A 24,841-nucleotide genomic window follows, 5' to 3' on the forward strand; every position below is an offset into this window, starting at 1 on the left:
TTATTAAAGTAATATTTTGTCCCTTCAAATTTTTTATTTTAATTTAAAAAATTATAAACTATAAAAAAATTCTTCTGGTGCTTGTAAATACTTAGTCCTGTATGATTATGCATTTAAATGCATAATCATGAATAATTATGAAGAATTCTTAGTCCTTGTAAATTCTTACCCCGATTATTAAATGTATAATCACGAAAAATTCTTCTGGTGCTTGTAAACTAATACCCATTATCAAATTCACAAGACCGAATGTAGGTTTCGGTCTGGGCTAAAAATTCACAAGACTGAACTAGTTATTCGGCCTGGACGGAAAATTGTGTTATTCGTATCTTCTGTGGCGGTGTTAAGAAAAACTGAAAAAATTGGTGAGACCGAATGACCCATTCAGTTTGGGAAAAAAAACAATTCTGGAGACCAAATGGGCCGTTCAGTTCTTATGATTTTTCAAAAAAATAAAAGTAATCGATTTGTAAATTTGATTTAATTATTTATGGTTTATAAAAAAAATCCTAAATTAAAACTTAGCTAAATTTTTCTGACAAAATGACTCTTCTCTGCTTTCGCATGTAACAGTGAACTGTCATTCAATGTTCAGTAAACTGTCCTTCACTTGATTTATTTTTTTCTAAAATATCGGCAGGCTAATAAATATATAATATAATAATCCAGAACAAGCAGGCGACACGCATATGTTGAGTTCAATCATAAGTGTCTAAATCTTGGAATCTGTAATTGCAAAACAATATAATAAATAAAAAAATAATATTGGTTCCTGAAATGTGTGCACCACCACCTTCCATTGCTCAGAAACTTACCCACAAGGCCCCAACCATCATTTGTGCCTAGTTAAAATCAAACTAACAGGTTTAGATGTAATAATTCAATTCATAGCATATCAAACGCTGAAATTATAGGCTCTCTGTTCTAGAACTTATATCATGGTTCCGCAAGATTAATTTGTTGATTTCTCCGCTGGAGGCTGGACTACATAATTTCGACATATATTTTATTAAATGTCAAGTTTTCCTTCCAACTACTCTGATAGCTTCTATTCGAAAACTCCATAATAGTAAGATAAACTATGCGAGTGAGTCTATGGTACTATGCATATCACGGGTGTTACCGTGCTAGGACTCTATATTCGAGTTTTCAAATTCTAATGGTCGATCCGAACCATTCATCTTGTTCTCCATATTAATATGTGTTTGGAGATCAAATTTTACATTTTTTGAAAAAAAATTTACTATTTTTTTAGATATTTAGAAAATCACTTGATCTGAAAATTCTGGACCATCCAAAAACAGTGATTTTCAATAAATCTAAAAAAATAGTAAAAAATTTTCAAAAAATGTAAAATTTAGTCTCCAAACACATATTAATATGGAGAATAAGATGAACGGTTCGGATCGACCGTTAGAAATTGAAAACTCGAATATAGAGCCGTAGCACGGTGCCAAATCGTAATATGCATAGTACCATAGACTCACTCTAAACTATGTTGTACACCATATTCTGCATCCTTATATACATGAACAAGTATTTATACTAAAAATGTAAGCGGTTCATAACAGGTATGTAAAGTCCTTAGCACTACTCTTGCTTTACCGCATAATGATAAGGAAAATTTCATGTTTAACCCTTAAAGCCATCTTCAGTTTATTTTACTCGTGTTGGAAAATTTTCTAGCAGAAGTGTACCTTATTTCTGTAGAACCTTAGGGATACCAACATTGGTAGAGAAAACACGATCATACATGGCATATTATGCAAAGATGCAAAAAATATCAACACTAACATTGTCATGACAGAAGCGTTTGCATGAAAAAATGCTCCAACATACTCACACGATCTGAAAGTTTCGAACAATGTCCATAAGTTACATTTATATGTACACGATTCGTTAATAGTGAACCGTGTCAAATTGTGCCACTTCATACACGGTCTTTTATTTAAAGACTGTGTATTATTTTGTTCAGTTTTCAAGCACTGTTTTTTAGTTCAAGCTGTGTACGATTTAGTCGGATCTCTCAACCATAACCTCTGTAAGTATTAAATATCTTGTACGTCTCAACTGCCTCTTCACACATTTACAACATATTAAGTCCCAATTCCCTACCTACATCTATGCAGGGGTTTCTTTATTGAAAAAAGTTGTGAATAACCTTCACAATCTTGATAAAATTAGAAATAAAAAGGTCCTTTAATATGTTGCATTTTACACTTTTGATTTATTAATAACTCATCAATTTAATCTATATGAAATTTATTTTATTAGTTTTAATGGCGTGCAAAAACGAATTTTAAAATAATAATAATAATTATCAGATATGGTTCTATAGAATTAACCGTGTATAAACCCCTGCGAATTAGGGTTTTTGCTTTTCGTGTCTATTTTTTCAAAGTCTATACGGGTTTTGTTTTGAATCTGTGTATGGTTAGTACTTAAGAATTTCGTATTTTTTTTTTGGCACTGCTTCAAACTAATTGTCAGCACTCCTGCATCTTCAATCAAATAAATATAACTCCTCGCCTACTCGGTCTGTTCTCTCTTTAAAATCTTCTCTGAGCTCTGTGTGAACATCATTAATTTACCTTTTTTCTCTGTAAACTCAGTTAGCGATGTTTTCTTTAGACTTCAAAAAAGAAGTACCTAGCGTGGAAGAGCATTTGGTTCGCAACAGAGGGTCCATTTTGTTCCCTTGTTGGGAAGAATTCGCATCTTCTGAGATATCTCATATTTTGCGCGACTTTATGGAAATTCTCAACCGTTCAAATACGTTATACGCGAATCTCAAAGCTCAAACAATACGAACCCCTGCGCTATCCCCGAATAGGCACCGGACACGTAGGTCACGGAAAAGTTGAGATATCTCAGAGGATACGCACTCTGTTGGGACAGGGTGTTTCTTGACGAGCCATGTTTTTTTAATGAATACATACATTTTATATGGTCGTGCTGACATCACTGGGCATGAAATCTCCTGTAGCTTGCGAATAAAACAGTGCCACATGTGTAAGCACCTTGATTGCTTTTTTCAAAAGTGGTGGATCTCCGAGCAAGCAAGCAGTTGTTATCAACTCTTTATCTGTGCAGGAATTTCAAACAGATTAAAGCGTTTCGAGAATCTTTCACATACATTTTGTTATTTTTTTTTCTGAGATATTTTGAAATTGCTAACGCATTGATTTATACATGTTTTTAGGAAGAACTTTCCACATTATGATTAGGTGGGCATGAAACTTTTCGATGGATCTTGCCCTTGCAGCTAGGGTGCAAACGGATCGGATAATATCCATCTGTATTTGGATTTTGGATCAGATAGTATATGTCCGTATCTGAATTAATTTGAATCCGTATTTAAAAATTAGATACGGATATCTAATATTTGAAAATTTGTACGGATATGGATATGGATATAATTTTAAATTTTAATTATTCGTATCCGAATAATAGATATATACAATATAGTTTAATATACATTATGAAAATATTTATGTCCGATATTCAATTCACATTTGTATGTACCCGTTTAATATCCGATCCGTATCTGAATCCAAAAAATAAAAACAAATACATATATAATTTCACGACTATCCGGTTTGTATCCGATCCGTTCGCACCCCCCTACTCGCAGCTATCTTATTTTCAAATTAATTTTTTAGTCGATGGATCCGTTCCAATTAAATCGAACAATCAAACAGGTAGGCAGGCATCCTATATATACACATTTTCTTTTCGTTTTATAATTTATCGTTTATTTGATACATCATCAAAACACCATTATTCAACTCAAACGAGTATGAGAAATGGAATGAAGATCTGACTTGTCTATAAGATTGGTACAATAATCTAGTCAATTGACTTCACATATATATGGCTTTTCTTTGAATGACAATCAGAAAGTGACAACATTCAAACTATTAAAATCATTATTTCTCAATAAAGTTTTAACTTTTAATGTCAACATAAAAGAGATAACATAAAGCTGCTTTACAGCTGAATTATTGTCTCTCTGCACTTTTGGCGAAAACAAACACATGAACAAGAAACTATGCAACAGCATCATACACGTCAGCATTCCCCTGACAAACGGCTTGGACCAAAAAATATAGCCCAGTCCAATTTAGCCCATAGGCCCCATTTCTCTTGTCCATTTACCGGGCTTTACAAATTAATTGCTTCACAGGATGGAGCAGCTTTTGGAGTGACGTCAGCTTGTTTTCTCAGTTGAAATTATTCCTACCAGAGAAAATGTGTGAAGGCAAGAATCAACTACAACTACAAAGTCACATCTAACTGAGATAATGCCATGATGTGACTTGGCTTATAGTCAGTCATATCCCTTTCTTTTATTTTTTATTTTTCCTTTACATTGACCAAACAATATTATGAGATTTCAAGTTTCAGTGTCTGTCAAGTGTCAACTGTTCATTTCCATTTTATACTATTTAGTGGGTACTAGTGTTTTGTTTTCTAGTATTTTGAACGGAAGGACCATTAGATCGCATACATAGCCCCATTTTTGCTTTCTACAAGTAAAATTGGTTTTCTAATTCACATACCTAGCTATCCATTATTTATCAATCAGTGATGCAGTATGAATAATTATACATCGTTTTCATGATCTGTACCGTGTTTTCCCTTTTTTTTTTTTTTTTGTTTTAAAGACATAATCATTATTTTACTGGAGATTTGAACTAAACATTAAAAGTTGGACCATTTCTCTCTCTTTTAAACAATCAGGTTAAATCGGACTTCTAATAAGCCATTAAATACAGGGGTGTCAATGGCACCCTTTTAACTGTTTACCCGATTCGTATTGTACATGAAAATACATATAAGAGTAAGATTTTTTTCGTTAATTTATTGGATACGGATAAGAGTAATGATTTTTTTCCGTTATCTTACCTTTTTCGTATTAGATAATTTTTAAAAATAAAATTATATATATAGTTATATATTTGTATGAAGATGATACATGATACAACAAAGTTTTATATTTTATTAAAGTTCTATAATATAAATTAGTTGTATTTATTATTTTGAAAAATATTTTATCGGAAATACAATCGACATGTCAATGACACTTTTTATTCATTTATCCGACCTGTACCGTATTTAAAAAAATAAATAAGGATAAAAAAAATTTCATTATCATAACATAAACGAATATGAAAATACCTTCATCCGACCCGTATCATACCCGTTAACACCCCTAATTAAATACCTATACATTATCGATCCGCTGAGCCTGAGGTACGAAAAGAGCAATTTATTACACATTTGCGTTGCCTTTACTTCATAAAGCTCGATCCATATATAATATATTGTCTACGTACAGTACTGTATGTTGCCTTAGGTATTGTGAAGTACAAATTAGCTTCACAAAAATGGGATGGGAAACGATTAATGACATGATCACGATAGATGTTTATGGAGCTGTCAATGTCGAGGTGTTTATAGATTGCATGTGCCATTTTAAATGCCTCTCTCTCTCTCTCATTGAAAGTTTTCAACTTTTCATTTATACAACTTTTCTTTTAACGAGGCTTTTCATATTTCTTTTGTTCTATCGTTGTCACTAGTTAAAGTCGACTAGTTCAGTTGTCTCGTCTGTATTTATTTTTATCTTTGTAGCTTTCTAAGCTGAACCAAGTAATATTTTTTTATTTTACATGTTTCTTTTTAGAAATTTAAGTTTTCACCAGTAAGGCAAGCTATTATAACTCTATACAATTATACATGAGAAATTTTTTAATAATCAGATCATAGTACGTACTAGAATGATACAGTTTTTGGTGTAACACTCACAGACTGAGATGTCATTTCGGTTTAATGTTTTTTTAGTCTGGACCGAAATGGCAACTCAGTCTGAACTTTTTTTTTTTGTTCGCTTTTCAAAAATATACAAAGCTATGTGATTAGAATAAAAAATAAATGAGTTTTGAGAATTGAAAAATAAGGGAGCTTGTTCGGTTGGAAAAAAATGAGGAGGAAGAAAGGAGAAAAAAGAGAAGAGAGAAGAAATAGATTGTTGGCTGTCGGGTGTAAAAAAAATAATGTAGTAGAACTGAAATACAATTTTGATCCAAACAGTTTTTAAATTTTATGTGGCCCCTGGATTTAAAATATGTGAAATATATGGACCAGCTCCCGCAGAAAATGTAAAGGAAGCATTTAACAAATGGTCCAGAAGCATTTAACATCCCAAGATGGTCCGGAAGCAAAAACCACCTGGACAAGCAAAAACTGTCTGAAAACAAAAAATGTGAAATATAAAGGAAGCATTTAACATCCCAAGATTGCGAAAGAAAGCACCATTAGTTTGCTTGTGTTTTTGAGCTTCTCTTTAATTTGGTGCTGAAGTAAATTTATTTATTGTAAAAGCTTTGGGCTACTAATGAAGAAACATTAGAATTATAACCGAGTCCGGCTAGTATGACATCGGTGTCATATGACACCAACTACAAAATTGATTTAATAGACTTCCAACGACTAATCCAAACCATTCAAACCAATTTACTTTATAAGTGATGTGTTTACATGCAATTTTTTTTATATTTTCTAGTTATTTTAGTATCAAATCAAGCGGTCAAAAATGTTGAAAAATGAATGCATTGAAATTACTTTAAAAACTCACAAATTTGACCACTTGACTTGATACTAAATAAATTCAAAAAATTATAAATTTTGCATGTAACACACAACTAATGAGATTAAATGGTTTGAATTCACTGTTTGAAGTTGATTCGATAGGTTTTAGAATTAGTATTATATAGATTGAAATGACACTGATGTCATGCTAGCCGGACTCAGTATAACCTTGTCCTCAATTTCAGTTTGTTTTTAATAATCCTTGCAGATCAACATGATCATAAAACTATTAAGAGAGGTGCAATTAATGGGCCAGACCAGCACTCTCTGTTAGGCCCAGCATTGGGGTAAATGCGGGTGCACATGGTAAAATAATTTCTCTTTCGTCCGTACAATTCTTCTCTGCTCGAGGTGTTAATTCTTTGAACTGTGCGACTTGAATGTTCACTGCAAAATCTGAGAGCCCACCCAAAATTGAGAAAGAATGCTTCAATAATCAGTAAACGATGAACATATTTTCTTTTTTCTGAAACTGAAAGGCTACCATAAAGAGGTAAAGATACTTAAATATTCAAATACCAACAATAAAAGATAGTTTTCTATTTTGAAACAAATAGTTTTTAGGATTTCTCTGTAGAATCCTAAATCAGAACTGCATATATATCACATATTAATTATGTAACATTGCATCAAATAGATGATGGGTATCACAGAAAAGTTTCTGTTGAATGCTTTACCAGAACAATAAAGAGATGCTTTTTACTAAAAAAAACAAAGAGATGAACTTGAGTATTACTATTACATAAGCATGTCAGAAAAGTTCCAGTGAATTAAATATGCATATATTAAAAGATGGGTATCATTGAACATTCTGCTCTGTTTTGAACTGTCCTGTTTTTCAATTCATCAAGTTAACATTTAACTCTTCATCAACAGTAAAAATATTAGCTCCTTTTTTTTTCCTGTTTCTCTTAACCTTTTATTGTTTGGATCATCAAGAATAGCATGGGGTTAGCACTGTTTTTGAGTTAGTGACTATTCTTCTCCACTATTCTATGTTTGAATTACCTTAAAAATAGAGCTATTCCTGGAGTTAGCATTGTTCATGTTATTTCTGGAATTGCATCCAAACGCTTGGCGAATGATGATTATGGAAAACAAAATATTCTTTCACTCAAATCCTTTTTTAAAAGTATGAAATGGATGCTTAGATCTCAGTTTTCCATTTCTTCTTTACCATAGAAATTTAGGATTTAAAAATGGACTTCAGCTTGGGTCCGATGGCCATTGGATCCAAAGTGGTTCCAATGGGTTCACTCACCATCGGATCTGTTTTAGGATTCGTACGCATGAATTTTAAAGCATATGCAAAAGTCCGGGCGCGAATCCTAAAGCAGATCTGATGGTAAGCAAACCCATTGGAACCACTTTGGATCCAATTAGGGGTGTCAATGACACCCGTTTACCCGTTTACCCTACCCGTATCGTATTCGATAAGACGGGTATGGTTAAGGTTTTTTTTTCGTTAGTTTATTGGGTATGGGTATGGGTAAAGATTTTTTTCATTAGATAAACAGGTATGGATATGGGTAAAGGTTATTGCATACCCGTTGGGTAATGGGTAATTATATGAAATATATTATATATAAATATATTAATATTATATCCAATTTATTTATTTTTCTTCTTTTTATATTGTTGTATGTCTATATCAACGCTAGAGACATATATATCAACGAATTCATTTCCTTGTTTTCTTCCTTATTCATCGTTATTGCATTTTTCTCAATTCTACAAATAGAAATATTCCATGTTTCAAAGAAAATATATCCTCACCTTATTTTCTGGCAATAATGTATTGTTTGGTCCAAATAAATAACCCATTAATGTCAGCTCAGGTGTTAGCGTCTGAATTTTGCATCACATGTCAGCTTTCTCAAGGTTATACTATGAATATATATATTTAATAATTGAATGAGATGGAATGAAATGTTAGAAGAAAGAATGTAACAAGTGACAAAATTGATCCTATGCTGTCCGAACCATTATATTAGTATTTTTGTTATTCGCCCACTACCGTTTCGTTACCCGTTAATCATAACGGGTATGGGTAGGGTAGGGTAAGACAAATTCTTAACGGGTATGGGTAGGGTATGGGTAAGGTCAAATCTTAGTGGGTATGGGTATGAAAATGGTTCCACCCTCCCCGTATCGTACCCATTGACACCCCTAGATCCAATGGCCATCGAACCCAAGCTGTTCTCTTAAAAATGGGCAGGCTTCTTTGAAACTTTTTCTTTTTCTTTCAAATTTATTTACTCTTTCCTTGATTTATATGTATCTACGATATAAAGGTTCGATTTTGATCTGTAGCTAGCTGCCCATGTTTTTCAAATGCCACATTTGAAGTGCTAGGTTATATTATTAGGAATGTAATATTCATTCCCAAATTCACAGCCCCAAATAACGATTCATGATAAAATAAATTCAGAGGCCTGTAGGCTGGTTTAAGCGCTAACAATTATACAACAGATTTAGAGGCCTACAGGCTGGTTTGAAAAGAATAATTGGGCTAGATTCAGAACAATCTCTACAACCCAAAAAGATTAACTAGCCCACGACATTTAAAAAATTAACTAGAATAAAAAATATAGGCCCATTCAGAAATTGATGTTTAAACATCTCTAGCCTAAAGCATTTACGAAAATATTTTTTACCAATATTTTATCTAAGTTCATTTGATACTGATTACGCGGTACATATAATTCATTTAGCAATTTTGTGAATAACTATTCATAAGAAGAATAGTTATTACATGCCACGAAAAATAAATTTATCCATTGTGCTTCTTTTTAAATTGAAGGTCCTAGAATAGCAAAAAAAAAAAAAAAAAAAAAATGTTGCGCTCTATATTAGACAAATACCAACAATTTAAAAATATGCTTCTTCTATAAAACTATACTGTAATGATTGCCATATCTTATCCTCCTTTTTTTTTGAACGGCACTTGCACATGGGTTAGCCGATCCTAAGGGGTGCAAACGGATTGGATATTATCTATTTTTCTGAATGGCACTTGCACATGGGTTAGCCGATCCATCTCTGTTTTTCTGAACCTAAACTTGGGGTGCAAACGGATTGGATATTATCTGACCATATTTGAATTCGTATTCAAAAATTAGTTACAGATATTCGATATCTGAATATCCGTACGAATACATTTTAAATTTTAATTATCCGTATTCAAACAGTAGATATCTACTATATAGTTTAATATATATTACTAAAAAAATTATGTTATTTATTATTATAAAAAACGGATATCCGTATTCGTATCCGTCTAATATCCGATCCGTATCCGTATCCAAAAAATAAAAAACAGATACGAATATAGTTTTACCACTATTCGATCCGTTCACAACACTAACCTAAACCCCACAAAATTACAAATAAATGATACTTTGAGTGAGTCTATGGTACTATGCATATCACGGGTTGTTACCGTGCTACAGCTCTATATTCGAGTTTTCAAATTCTAACGGTCGATCCGAACCGTTCATCTTGTTCTCCATATTAATATGTGTTTGGAGACCAAATTTTACATTTTCTGAAAAAATTTTACTATTTTTTTAGATATTTAGAAAATCACTTGATCTGAAAATTCTGGACCATCCAAAAACAGTGATTTTCAATAAATCTAAAAAAATAGTAAAAGAATTTCAAAAAATGTAAAATTTGGTCTCCAAACACATATTAATATGGAGAATAAGATGAACGGTTCGGATCGACCGTTAGAATTTGAAAACTCGAATATAGAGCCATAGCACGGTAACAACCCGTAATATGCATAGTACCATAGACTCACTCTGATACTTTTGTATGCAAAAAAAAACATTAAAACTTAACTTCCTTATTAAATAAACTATTGAATAGAATAAAAAAAAACTTAATGCTTCGACACTTTGGTTCTGATTTTCTCAGAAAGGTTTAAAGTTTGAATGAGAACTCAGAAGTAATTTAAGTTGGTCCCGAGTCGAGATTTACCGTCTACGTAGCGTTCAAGTCCTATTTGAATTCAATATTTAAATATTATCAATATAGGTTGATTGATCAAATGATGTGAAAGGCGCCATGGTGGTTCAGAAAAGCTAAAGAAGACAAGTGTTGATATGGTCCAAGCTAAACTTTTTGGTATATCGCAGCCCTTTCCATTGGGCGTCAATCAAAATGCGCACAGAATAAATTGTATTATATTTTAGCCCATTGTTTCGGCTCACTTTCCCAAATTGGTTAGCATTCTACTGCATCCGATTTCGCTGCTCTCCGAATAGCCTGTTATTCAAAATCTAACCGTTGATTATGCTCTTCTATTTGTAGAGCAGCAGAGTTGGTTTTCATTCTAGATGTCTTCAGTGTCTTATATAGACTAGAAAAAATGCTAGCTCCATCACAGAACGGCACAATAGGTAGGTTACGTGCTGTGATTCGTGTGTTCTGTGTCATGATTATTTTTTGAAAATTTGACACAGTACAGCACGTGAAAATCTAGTCACGACACGGCACGTGATCATGCGAGTCATGTATAATTAGGATCATTAAATTTTAATCAAATAATGAATTTTTAATAAATTAACTTAAATTATGATTAAATGATCACACAAGTCACATCACGTTTGGGCACAACATGACTCAAGTGATGTGATCAATCCTTAACATTTTAGTCACGACACCTAAAAGATTAACTTAGTTATGACACGACTAAAATCACAACGAATTAGCCACAATACAACATGGCATAGTACGGTACGTTTTATCCATTCCAGTCTTAACTTGTGTTCAAATTTCTTTAGTTTGCTTTCATGAAAAAAAAAGAGGAGGGTTCAAATGCCTCCATGTTCGTGTGCCTCCATCTTTCTCCATCATTTTCAAAGTTCAAATAGTCGATCCGAACCGCTCAACCTAACCTCCATACTAAAATATGTTTGGAGACCAAATTTTATATTTTTAGAAATTTTTTTTTACTATTTTTTTAGATAGGTACAAAAATACTGTTTTTAGATGGTTCAGATTTACTGATTTTGTACCTATCTAAAAAAATAGTAAAAAAATTCCTAAAAATATAAAATTTGGTCTCCAAACATATTTTAGTATGGAGGCTAGGTTGAGCAGTTCGGATCGACTGCACAAGAACATGGAGGCATTTGAATCCTCCTCAAAAAAAAATTCATTTTGTTTACCACACAAACACAGAAGTATATAAACGATTCTGTGTACTCGCCTCTATATAGTATCCCCACATTTTACAGCACTCTCAGAATGATGCTATGGTATCGTACGTGGCAGGGACTAGTTTGTATTATAAAATATAAATTAATATTTTTATTTTTAATATTTAAATAATTAATTTGAACTGTTTAACATAATTTTCATATAAACATAATATAACATATTGAAAATAAATTTTATTTTCTTTAGAAATTACTTTTATTATTTTTCTAAACATATAGAAAATCACTACTGTTGAATGGTCTAGAATTTTAATATTGAGTGATTCTATATATTAAGAAAATAGTAAAAAAAATATAAAATTTGATGAACAAGTAAATTTTCATATAAAAATCATATTAAATAATTTTAAATTAATTGTTTGAACTTTAAAAATAAAAATATTAATTTATTGTACATACCAATTCACATTATACATGGTGTATGAGCTCACTCGTACTCTTAATACACCTCAGACTATAATAAAATACTTAAATGCACACTCACTTTATATAAAAAAAAGAAGAAGTTATACTCACTGATATCAAAGTACACATTGATTTGAACTAAAAGTCTGAAATAACAATTGTTGATAATTACTGTTAAAAGAAAATTATATATATATTTTTTATAGTAAAGTTCGGAGGTCAAGCTAATCAAATTTTAAATATTCATAAAAAAATCTTTTATTTGGATTTTGATTATGCGACCTCCTACACATAAAATATTGTCTTTATCATTAAACCAAAAAAATAGTTGTCAACAATTGTTGATAGTATTATGAATTTTTATTAAAAGTCAAAATGTATATGAACATTTGTTGATAATAATATTGGATTCGAGAATCATCATTCGAATCCTCAATCTCTTATGTAGTACGATCGATTGTTAATAATTTATATTTTTAATTAAATTGACAACGCATGTGAACTTTTGTTAAAATAAAATCTTAAGCAAACCAATGACTTAATTAATGAATTCAGGATTCATTACATTTCTTTTTGACACCGAATTACACTTTCAATTTACAAAGTTTTCAAAGTTAAAATAGTCAATTCAAACCGTTCAACATAATGGATATATTAAAATATGCTTGTAGATCAAATTTTACATTTTTTTTACTATTTATTAAGTATTTAACAAAATCACTATCTAATTAATATTTTATATTGTTAATATATTAAATAATTATTTTAATAAGATTATATAATTAGTATCTTTTTATTAATAATTATTATTAATTTATAATTAGTATTTGAGGGATCGGATGACATCGTTTTTTGGTGACATTGGATAACATTGTGCATTTTCAAAGTTTTTAAATTCAAATAGTTGATCCAAACCGTTCAACATAATGGATATATTAAAATGTGCTTGCAGATCAAATTTTACATTTTTTGGAATTTTTTTACTATTTATTAAGTATTTAACAAAATCGCTATATTCAGACCGTTGAATTTTTGTACCCATCTTAATAAATATTAAAAAAATTCAGAAAAATATAAAATTTGATCTGCAAGCACATTTTAACATATCCATCAAGTTGAACGGTTTGAATCGACTGTTTGAACTTTGAAAATGAACGATGTCATCCGATGTCACCAAAAAACGGTGTCATCCGATCCCTCCTCTTAGTATTTTATTATTAATAATAATTATTAATATATAATTATTATTTTATATTATTAATATATTAAATAAAATTTATAATAATATATAATATATTACAGTTATTATTAATATATTAATATTATATAATTAGTATCTTATTATAAATAATTAAACAATTTAGGCTTTCAAAACTTTAGTCCTCCACTAACTCTAACTAAATAAGAAATACTTTAAGCTATGATTTAATTTTAGGTCTCAATCAAACATGAATAATTTAGATCGGCTTGAATTGGAATAATCAATTTAAGACTTCTTAGCTTTAGGTCACAACCAAACATGAAGAATGAGAAGTACATATGCATGCCGCATAAAATCAGAAACCGGAGTGGTACGTAGACGTAGTCAATACAAACTCTATTCTAGTGCCACGTAGAAATGAGGTGCCACCTGATCATTTGACCATTTGACCATTTGAAGTTTTTGAACCTCTTCCTCGAAAAAAACAATCGCCCAATGATTTAACCCATAATTTTTTTGTTAAACTTTTTGCACAAATTATTCCTTTTGTATATAGTTAGTATGGAACTCTGAATTTAGTGCTAGAGGTGCAAACGGATCGGATATTGGTAAAACTACAAGCGGATGTCGATCCGAACCGTATCTGTATTAAACGGTATCCGTTTAATATCTATCGTGGATCCGTATCTCTTCTCCGAGTCCGTGTCCCCTCAGGTACCTGAGCTACAATCTAACAAAACAGACGGCCCAGATTAATCTCAGCTGGGTCACATTCGATCCTGTGCCTACTAAAACTATAGGGGTCTACTTTGAGATTTGTGCCAAATAAAAAGAACGGCCCAGATTTGACACTTGCACCTCAGGTACCTGGGGCGATACGGCTTCCTCTTCTCCCGCCGTTGCGTCGGTCAAGTGTCAAACAAGGGAAATATTATTCACACGACCTTTCCTTTTCACATGATAGCATGGTTTTGCTTTTCATCTCCGATTCTATATGATCTTTATCTTTTTCGGTTCTTCTCTCTGCCTAGTTCTGTGTTCTCCCGCCGTCGCATTGCTCAATTGTCAAACAAAAGTAAAATTTTACTAATATAACCTTTTCTTTTAATGTAATAGCACAAGTTAAGTTTCAACTCCATCCACTAGTTAAGTCAACAATATTTTAGTCATCAATTGGTCGGTTTGAGTATAACTAAATAAAAAATTTAAATTTATCTAAATAAATTGAGGATAGTTCAAATGCCTCCATTTTTTGTGCCTCCATCATGCCTCCATTTTTAAAAACTTAAATAACTCAAAGTTTAAAACTTAAACGTCAAAATAAAACCGTTAGATGTGATCTATGTTATTTTCTCTATGTGCCCATAAAAAATTATCACATTTTGATTTTGCTTTTATATGAATCAATAAGTTGAAAAATCAACGTCTAGAAATTATCCACATTTGTATACATTATTACAAGCTCAAGATGACAATCAAAACAAAGTTGAAATGCCATAATTTTTTACATGTGCATAGATAAAATGATATAGTTCATATTCAACGGTTTTATTTTGAATTTTAAGATTTAAATTTTGAGTTATTAAAGTTTTTAAAAATGGAGGCATGATGGAGGCATTTGAACCCTCCTCAAATAAATTTATATTCGATCTGTATAAATATAAATTGAACGAATTAAATAACTTATCAATCCAATTAAAAATTGAAATAAATTAATCAGACTTTAATTCGGAGAAACCGAAATAGTATGGAGAATTCGATTGAGATTACAATACTACATATGCTAACTTGATAATATCTAGTAATGCATTTAGTGAAACAAATATCTACTAACATTTTGATTCATTTGATTTATCCAATTATTTGAATTTCAATTGACAAATCGAGCACAAGCCGAAAACTTAACTAGCATTTTTGTAACTCGACAAAATTAATTAAATAAGAAAATCAAACTGTTTATCCAAACTAAATTTGGTTTAGCTTAAACCAAATTAACCAAAATATTTTAACGTTCCTATATTTTGGCATAAAATAATCTTATTTTTTTTGTTAACTATTGGACTTATTAATATAAAATCATCGCTAAAAATATTTATAGATGTCCCTAATTTAATTACCTAGAAGTATAATTAAAACTAAATTATAAAATTTGTTAATTTATAAAAGACAATAAAAATAGCTCTAAGGTATATAGTTTCAATTTACATGCATGTAAAGCAAGTATAAAATTGTATTCGTCTTTAGAACGGTATAAAAGAGAGAGCTTAAATTTGACATGTATCAAAATTTCTTTTCATGAATAATTAATCTAGAGCAGATGTAATTTTAAAATGCCGGTTTTTTTCATTGTAAGACAGTATATTCACAAAATACTTTAATGCAATATAGTCATAAATTTGAAAAAAAAATTACATTTTTGAATCCTATCATTATAAATATTCAATTTTTTTGACGAACATGAAACAATTTTATTCTCTCATCCTTTTTAAGTGGAACTGTTCAACAACATACGATACTCTCTAGGCGCATATTCCTACATAATTTAAATCGGGACATAACCCCTAAATATAATAATTTATATCTATATTCAAATGCTCCAATTCAGTGTAATTTATTTATATCTTAATTTTTTCACCTAGAAAATTTAAATCGGGACATAACCTCTAAATATAGTAATTTATATATATATATATATATATATATAGAGGTTGGCTAAGATCAAAGTGGTAGTTCCTGAGCTTTGGTGCTACCAATTCGTTTTTCAATTTTCAAAGTTCAAAACGTCGATCCGAACCGTTCAAATTGTTCTCCATATTAAATTGTGCTTGGAGACCAAATTTTACATTTTTCTGAATTTTTTTACTATTTATTAAGTCACTATGAAAATCGCTGATCCAACGGTGGGTTAACAAAACAGTAAAATCAGAACAATTTGAACGGTTCGGATCGACGTTTTGAACTTTGAAAATTGAAAAACGAATTGGTAGCACCAAAGCTCAGGAACTACCACTTTGATCTTAGCCAACCTCTATATATATATATATATATATATGAGGATGGATCAAGTTACAACAATTTTTGAGTTACAATAAGTTATAACAACTATTTTTTACATTTTTAAAGTCCAAATCATCGATCCAAACAGTTAGATGTGATCTAAATAATAAAATGTGTTTTCAAATCAAATTTTACATTTTTTGAAATTTTTTTACTATTTATTAAGATGGGTACAAAATTTAATGGTCTAAATTTGACTAGTTTTTGTACCCATCTTAATAAATAGTAATAAATTCCAAAAAATATATAATTTGGTCTCCAAGCATATTTTATTTTGGAGATCACATCTAACGGTTTGGATCGACGATTTAGACTTTAAAAATGTAAAAAATTATTGTTGTAACTTGTTGTAACTCAAAAATTGTTGTAACTTGATCCCTCCTCTCTCTTTGTATATATATATATATATATATATATATATATATATATATATATATATATATATAACTGTTCCAATTCAGTGGAATTTTATTTATGTCTTAGTTTTTTTATGTACACAATTTAAAGCAGGATATAATCCCTAAGTATAGTAATATAATGATCCAATTCATTGTAATATTGTAATTTATATCTACATCCAAATGTTCTTAGTCAGTGGAGTTATTTATGTCTTAATTTTATGTTTTTAAAGACGTCTAAATTAATGACATGCTCACACGCTTATTTATCAGTTTTGATTATTTCAGAACATTGAAACGTAAATTGTCCAAAAGAAGTCGTAATATCTATATTACCAGAGGATATATATGCAAAAAAACCCGTCCATATCTATTCACGAGAGAGCGTCCCATTTGAAGTACAAAAGTATAAATAAGGTGCCAAACTTTGCAAAATTAAGTTCTCTTCCGCTTTTCTCTCTCTTTGCTCCATATTCCATACCTCCACGTTATAAACTGCATGAAGACAAAAATTCATCAGCTGAATTACTGACCTTCTTTCCCCCATCCCAATAAGGCAAAAATATAAAGAAAAGAACCATTGCTATTTTCTTCTTTTCTAACTTTATCCTGATAGATAACGGGTTGTCGCACATGCGCAAATCTCTATAAACTTTTGTTCCTCTTCTCTTTCGTTTGATGAAAAGCTCCCGTCTTTGATCCGTTTTCCAACTTTTCATTTTGTAAAAGAACAAGATCCGTACAGGCTATTCGTACCTGAAATGGAGAAGACGATGATAAAGACGACCATGGCAGTAGCCGCTACCACGGCGGTGGCGGTGGCGGTATCAGGCGTGATGTGGTACCAGAAGTTGAATAGAAAAAAGGAGGGTAATGCAAAGCTGGCCCGGGCTGAGGAGATAGTGGCAGAACTGGAGAGCACCTGTGCATCGCCACTGGAGAGGTTGAGGCAACTCGCTGATGCTATGGAGGTGGAGATGCATGCAGGGTTGGCCTTAGAAGGGGGCAGTCGCCTCAAAATGCTTCTTACCTACGTTGATAGCCTTCCAACTGGGTATTTCGTTTTTAATTTGGCTGAATTTGAAAGATCTGAATCTTTTGCTCATGGATGCATCATGCATGCATTCATGGTCGATTTGTGACCTCTGCTTTGATAATTCTGACTCTTGGTTAATTAAATATTTGAATTAGGGACGAGGAAGGGTTATTTTATGCATTAGACCTTGGAGGAACAAATTTTCGCGTCTTGCGAGTACAATTGGGAGGGAGGGAGAAACGAATTGTTAATAAAGATGCAAAGGAGATCTCCATTCCACCCCATATCATGGTCGGAAGCTCTGGGGTAAGTGTATACTTATAGTCACTGTTTTTGCTCTCTATGCAAATAACACCTTATATTTTTTAGTATTTTAATTGGCAAGCACCAACCATCATGTTTAGATCACTTACAGACAATGTTACTGTTGTTTGAAATAAAATATAATTTTTTGAACTTAAAGGATTGGCTGAGTATGTCCAATTCTTTCTTTTGATGTAACCAACTCTCTGCCTACGGGCGTGTTTGAAGCAAAAAAAAAAATGTAACCAACTCTTTAATCGTACTTTTAAAAAAAAAATCTTTAAAGTTTAAACATATGTATGTTGTTTGCAATAAGCACAAAGATATAGACTAGGTGCAATTATGACTAAACCAATCCTTGTAAATAAACACAAAAGTGATTAATTTCGTTTTGTCTTTGAATTTGGGAACAAATGCACATTAGGAGCTTTTTGGATTCATAGCCTCAGAACTGGCCAAGTTTGTGGCAACAGAGGGAGATAAATTTCAGGTGTTTGACGGTCGCCAGAGGGAACTCGGTTTCACCTTCTCCTTTCCCGTCAGGCAATCTTCTATTGCTTCTGGCACACTCATAAAATGGACCAAAGGCTTCTCCATTGAGGATGCAGTAACTTTTTTTTTTTTTTTAAATTATGAAATGCACCTCTAGTTGAATGTTAGTTGTTACCTTTTACTTTGTAGAGGAGGGTTCAAATGGCTCCATGTTTTTGTGCCTCCATCATGCCTCCATCTCTCTCCATCATTTTCAAAGTTCAAACAGTCGATCCGAACCGCTCAATCTAACCTCCATACTAAAACATGTTTGGAGACCAAATTTTATATTTTTAGGAATTTTTTTACTATTTTTTTAGATAGGTAGAAAATCAATAAATCTGAACCATCTAAAAACAGTATTTTTGTACCTATCTAAAAAATTAGTAAAAAAATTCCTAAAAATATAAAATTTGGTCTCCAAGCATATTTTAGTATGGATGTTAGGTTGAACGGTTCGGATCGACTGTTTGAACTTTAAAAATGATGGAGAGAGATGGAGGCACAAAAACATGGAGGCATTTGAACCCTCCTCTACTTTGTATGCTCTTTTATTAATTAATGAATTATTTATTTATTATATATTTTTGGGAGGGGGGCTGTTGGATTTGGGTCTTGGGGCTTGGGACTGAGAAGTCAGATCCAGTGCATTACCTGACTGTCTAGCATGAGATCTGAGTCGTCTGTTTTAATCTGGCATGAATCTTAAACCGGACCTCCCTATATTTCATATAGGCATCGAATTGATTTTGGCCGGCCATGAGTATTCTACACGGTCAGGTACCTTAGGGGATACTCTGGAGCTGAAGAGTTTGAAGAGGTTTCAATTTTTTTTTTTTTTTTTTTTTTTGGGAGGGGGGGGTGGGTGGGGGCCCTTTATTTACTTATTTGTAAGTTGTTAACAGAATTAGTACTGTACTAATTCTGCTTTCAAAAGAGCTCTCTACAAGGAAACTTCAATTTTGTCAGGAACCACCTTTTAAGTCAATACCAATTTGAATTGCATTTGTAATGTATTAATGCCTAAAATTTTAACTTGATTAACTTTTCTTTTGTGAGATCAGGTTGGGCAAGATGTGGTGGCTGAATTGACAGCAGCAATGGATAAGCAAAGTTTAGATATGCGTGTTGCTGCTCTGGTCTGTCAAAACTTATGATGTTTAAGTACTTATGCAAGGATCATGTAATGAGAAATAAGAAGGCATTTTAAATTGCATCTACTCTTTTTGTCAGATAAATGATACAGTTGGGACATTAGCTGGAGGAAGGTACTACGACGAGGATGTAACGGTTGCAGTCATTTTGGGGACGGGAACCAATGCAGCCTATGTGGAAAGGGCTAGTAACATTCCAAAGTGGCATGGCCTCCTTCCCAAATCAGGAGAAATGGTAATCTTTTTTTATATTTCCAAGACTATTAGAGCCACTGTTATGTACCAAGAATTAGAAGTACTGGTACTCTGTATTTGTACTAGAACTATTGAACTGAAGAAGATACATATTAACATATACACATGTTGGTTCAAACAACAATTATAAGGTTTTGGTATAATGGTATCGTCAGATCTACCATCAACTGTCTTTTATACAGATATTTCTCTAATTATTTCTAAGCATTATATAATTTTAGTAAGTTACTCTTTTTTTTTTTTTAAATGTAGGTGATAAATATGGAATGGGGAAATTTCAAGTCGTCGCATCTCCCGATCACAGAATTTGACCGAGCATTAGATGAAGAAAGTTTAAACCCTGGAGAGCAGGTATATTTCATCAGATAATAAGAGTGATCTTGTGCTTCAGGAGTTCCTTTTTCAATTATTGTTTTTTGTATGTTATGCATTTACTAAATTGGTTTTGGTGTCAGATATATGAAAAATTGATATCAGGAATGTATTTGGGAGATATAGTAAGGAGAGTGCTGTTGAAGATGGCAGAGGAGGCTGAATTATTTGGCGAGACAGTTCCTTCTAAGCTTCGAGCTCCTTTCATTCTGAGGTGAGTTGGCACCGGTGCTGTTCACATGTGCATGTGTTAGTCTTGTTATTTAAACACATGGTACTTTTTATGATCAATCAGTTGATTATAGGTATGTAAATTATCCTTTTCTTTTGTTTCAGGAGTCATGATATTTCATCAATGCACCATGACATTTCACCCGACCTTGAAGTCGTAGCCGCTAAATTAAAGGAGAATATTGGGGTAATACTTCTCTATCTTCCAATTTTCATAAGTTTCTTGGACCATATTGCACTGTGCTTTTATCCTTCCCGTCCCTGTTTTATTTTTTATACTGTGTTTTTCAAGGCAAAAGAAGTCTATAGTGTAGATAATTTGGTGCTTCGCTCATTTTACAATGACTTAGCCTGAAAAAATAACATTTAGAAAGGTGAATAATATGATCTTTAGCAGATAAAAGCCCAATAGGACAACTATATCATAATAAAAATATTTGAATATTACCAAATTAAAAAATATATATATTACCAACACAGGTGAACAGCATTTACAAAAGATGCTGAATATCTTAAGAAAAATTAATGACCTTAGGAGGAATAGATATCCCAAGCATTCATACACAGTGTACATTTTGACTATACCAAACTGCAGTTCTAAAATTTTGTTTTGGTTAACATTTATGGACTCACAATTCAATATTTTTGTTTCCAAAATTCTAATGGTATCCGAACCGTTCAACATGATTCCCATATGAATATGTACATGCATACTGAATTTTATACCTTTTAAGATAGGTAGAAAATCACTGTTTTTGGATGGTCCAGAATTTCCAGATCGAATGATTTTCTACCTATCTTAAAAAATAGTAAAAAGATATAAAAAATATAATTCGGTCTGCAAGTACATATTCATATGAGGACCACGTTGAACGGTTCGGATCAACCATTAAGATTTAGAAAACGAAAATATTGATCTATATTATGGACAAATCTGTGCTATGCATAGTACCATAGACTCAGTGCATACTTCTTTGTTCGCACATAGTAATTATTTTTCCTTATTTGTATCATTTGGTAATTTGGATGTTGTACTCGACAAGGACTGTTATTTAAATAGAAGTAAAAAGTAGGTTGTTGCTGTGCAAATTTGGTTTGCTGTTCAATTTCAGTTGGGTCCAGCATAAAAATATATACATAGACCCTATTGAATTGTCTTCTCTCTTTTGTGTCATATTTATTTTTGTTAAATTGAACAGTTAAGCAGATTGAGACTATCTAAGGTGAATTTGATGATTGAATGGATCATTATCGATCTATAATTGCACCATTGATGGTTAACTAACTCAAAACCAAATTGTGCTGCACTGAATTGCACAATGAAACTCAATCAGGAACTCCTTATGGTGCATATCATAATTTTATAATTTTCCATTATCCCCAATAATGAACCAGGTCATTGACACCAGTTTTGAAACAAGAAAGATGGTGGTACAAGTGTGTGATATCATCACAAGAAGGGCCGCGCAGTTGGCTGCAGCTGGCATTGCCGGTGTGCTGAAAAAGTTGGGAAAGGATCCCTCCAGTAAAAATAATCACAAGAGGGTCGTTGCAATCGATGGGGCCCTTTTTGAGCACAACACAGTTTTCAGGAATTGCCTCGAAAGAAGCCTCACTCAGGTGCTTGGCGAAGAAGCATGTCCTTTTACAGTAAAACTTGCGAATGACGGATCGGGAATTGGAGCTGCAGTTATCGCCGCATCTCATTCTCAGTATAACAGTCTTGAAGAATTGTAGGAGTTTATAGGCTTTTAATTCAAACAAAAGGCACCATATATATCAGGTGCAATACAATATTTTTGCAAGCTTTTTAGGTTTTGATAATAAGAGCTTAATGTGGCCTTTTGTTGTATGGTGCCTTTTATTTATCTTGGTGGTGACAGTGAGAGAATTCTGTAGATTTTATATGGTTGAAATAAATGAGGGAGAAAGGCAAGCTAGAAAAAACTTCTGATATATTTCTATTTGTACGAGGACAAAATCTTTCTTTTCTTTTTTCTCCCTCTGCACACCCCTTTCTTTGACCTCTTTTTTTTATATATATATTTTGAGGGAAAAAAGGGCCAGGCTTTCTTTTTTCTTTTTAATAAACTATAAAAGCTTTTATCGTCCATTGCCCAAGAGGAAAGCACAGAGGTAATTCTGGGTTCTGGAGATAGCAACCTCTCATATCTAATGGCTGGAGAAGAACTGGATGAGGAATATTTAGTGATTTGGGAGGAACTTGCATAATTGTATTATGTTGTTTGTTTGTTTAGTGTTTTTTGCAGGGTCTGTTATGCATAATGTTGTTTTGTTAAGTTTTTGTTGATATTTTGGTGATATGGATAATAGATGTAAAATCTTTGTATTTGATTACCAAATCAGGTATTTTTTTAATTTTAATATGAAATCGGTGGTATACACTATACACCACTATTATTAAAAGAGGTGGGTTACGGTGAGTTGCGAAGTAAAGCTACTATTTTACTTCACACTCATATTTTGCAATTTTAAAGTTCAAAACGTCGATCCAAACCATTCATCTTGTTCTTCATATTGAAATGTACCTGGAGACCAAATTTTACAATTTTTGGAATTTTTTTACTATTTATTAAGCAATTTTGAAAGTCGCTGATCTGATGGTCCAGAAAATTTTACTGTTTTTTTACTGTTCACAGCAAAATAGCAATTTTAAAAAATGCTTAATAAATAGTAAAAAAATTTCAAAAAATGTAAAATTTGGTCTCCAAGCACATTTCAATATGGATTAAACATCTAATGGTTCGGATCGGTCGTTTGGAATTTCAAAATAAAATACGGCGTGAAGTAGAAACGCGTTTTACTTCGCAACTCACCGTAGCCCACCTCATTATTAAAATATATATATATATATATAAAAGTAAGGCTAGGGTGTGATGTGCTCACTAAGAGGGTTTGGTGAGCACAACTTCAAAAGTTTATCGGATTGACTTCATATGCCGAATTCATACCATTGAAATCCATGTACTTCATAAGTGATGTATATACATGCAAAATTTTGAAAGTTTCGAGTATATTTGCTATACGGTCAAGCGGTCAAAGAAATAAATATTTTATAAGTTAATTTATAAGTTATTTTATATATTCATTTTTTATTATTTCTTTGACCGCTTGATCTTGTAGCAAATAAACTCAAAACTTTCAAAATTTTGCATGTATATGCATCACTCATGAAGTACATGGATTTCAACGGTTTGAATTCGGCATTTGACATCGATTCAATATACTTTTGGAGTTGTGCTCACCAAACTCTCTTGGTGAGCACATCACACCCTAGCTTTACTAGTCCGGCTAATTTGTTGTCGGCAACATTTTAGTCGGATGTGCTGCCACCCCTTTTTTTATTTTGTGATGTCCAAGCAACAAATCCAAACCGTTAGATGTTTAATCTATATTATATCTACTTTGAGACCAAATTTTACATTTTTTGGAATTTTTTTACTATTTATTAAGCTGGTTTGAAAACCGCTGATTTCAGTAAATTTATGCAGCATTGAAATCAGTAGTTTTCAAACCAGCTTAATAAATAGTAAAAAAATTCCAAAAAATTTAAAATTTGGTCTCCAAGTAGATTTTAATATAGATTAAACATCTAACAGTTTGGATTTGTTGTTTGAACATCACAAATTACGATATTGCCCCGGCAACACCTCCGCTGAAATGCTGCCGGCAGCAATTTAGCCGTGCCCTATATATATATATAGAGAGAGAGAGGTTGGCTAAGATCAAAGTGGTAGTTCATGAGCTTTGGTACTACCAATTCGTTTTTCAATTTTCAAAGTTCAAAACGTTGATCCGAACCGTTCAAGTTGATCTCTATATTAAAATGTGCTTGGAGACCAAATTTTATATTTTTCTGAATTTTTTTACAATTTATTAAGCCACTTTGAAAATCGCTGACCTCGTGTGAAGTATATATATATACTAGTATCATACCCGTGCGTTGCAACGGGGATATATTATAAGAAACAAATATATCAATGAAAATAATAATT

At 31.9% G+C, this 24,841-nt stretch overlaps 1 protein-coding gene across 1 annotated transcript; it reads left to right on the plus strand.

The window, feature by feature from the left end:
- Nucleotides 1-17,379: 17,379 nt before the first annotated feature.
- On the plus strand, nucleotides 17,380-22,778 carry LOC144559002 (hexokinase-7-like). Its single transcript, XM_078307897.1, has 9 exons — nucleotides 17,380-17,997; nucleotides 18,135-18,285; nucleotides 18,707-18,889; nucleotides 19,878-19,952; nucleotides 20,047-20,202; nucleotides 20,475-20,573; nucleotides 20,678-20,808; nucleotides 20,931-21,012; nucleotides 22,221-22,778. The coding sequence occupies exons 1-9, from the start codon at nucleotides 17,705-17,707 to the stop codon at nucleotides 22,560-22,562; spliced, it is 1,512 nt and encodes a 503-aa protein (XP_078164023.1). The 5' UTR covers nucleotides 17,380-17,704; the 3' UTR covers nucleotides 22,563-22,778.
- Nucleotides 22,779-24,841: the final 2,063 nt, after the last annotated feature.

Source organism: Carex rostrata, chromosome 9 (genome assembly GCF_964058835.1).
Source record: "Carex rostrata chromosome 9, lpCarRost1.2, whole genome shotgun sequence".
NCBI lineage: Eukaryota > Viridiplantae > Streptophyta > Magnoliopsida > Poales > Cyperaceae > Carex > Carex rostrata.

Excerpts from the sequence above, each read along its gene's own strand:
- LOC144559002 (XM_078307897.1), top strand. The coding sequence starts at position 17,705 with ATGGAGAAGACGATGATAAAGACGACCATGGCAGTAGCCGCTACCACG. Across the intron at positions 20,574-20,677 it reads GTTTAAACCCTGGAGAGCAG|ATATATGAAAAATTGATATC; the intron begins GTATATTTCATC and ends TTTTGGTGTCAG. Across the intron at positions 20,809-20,930 it reads CGAGCTCCTTTCATTCTGAG|GAGTCATGATATTTCATCAA; the intron begins GTGAGTTGGCAC and ends CTTTTGTTTCAG.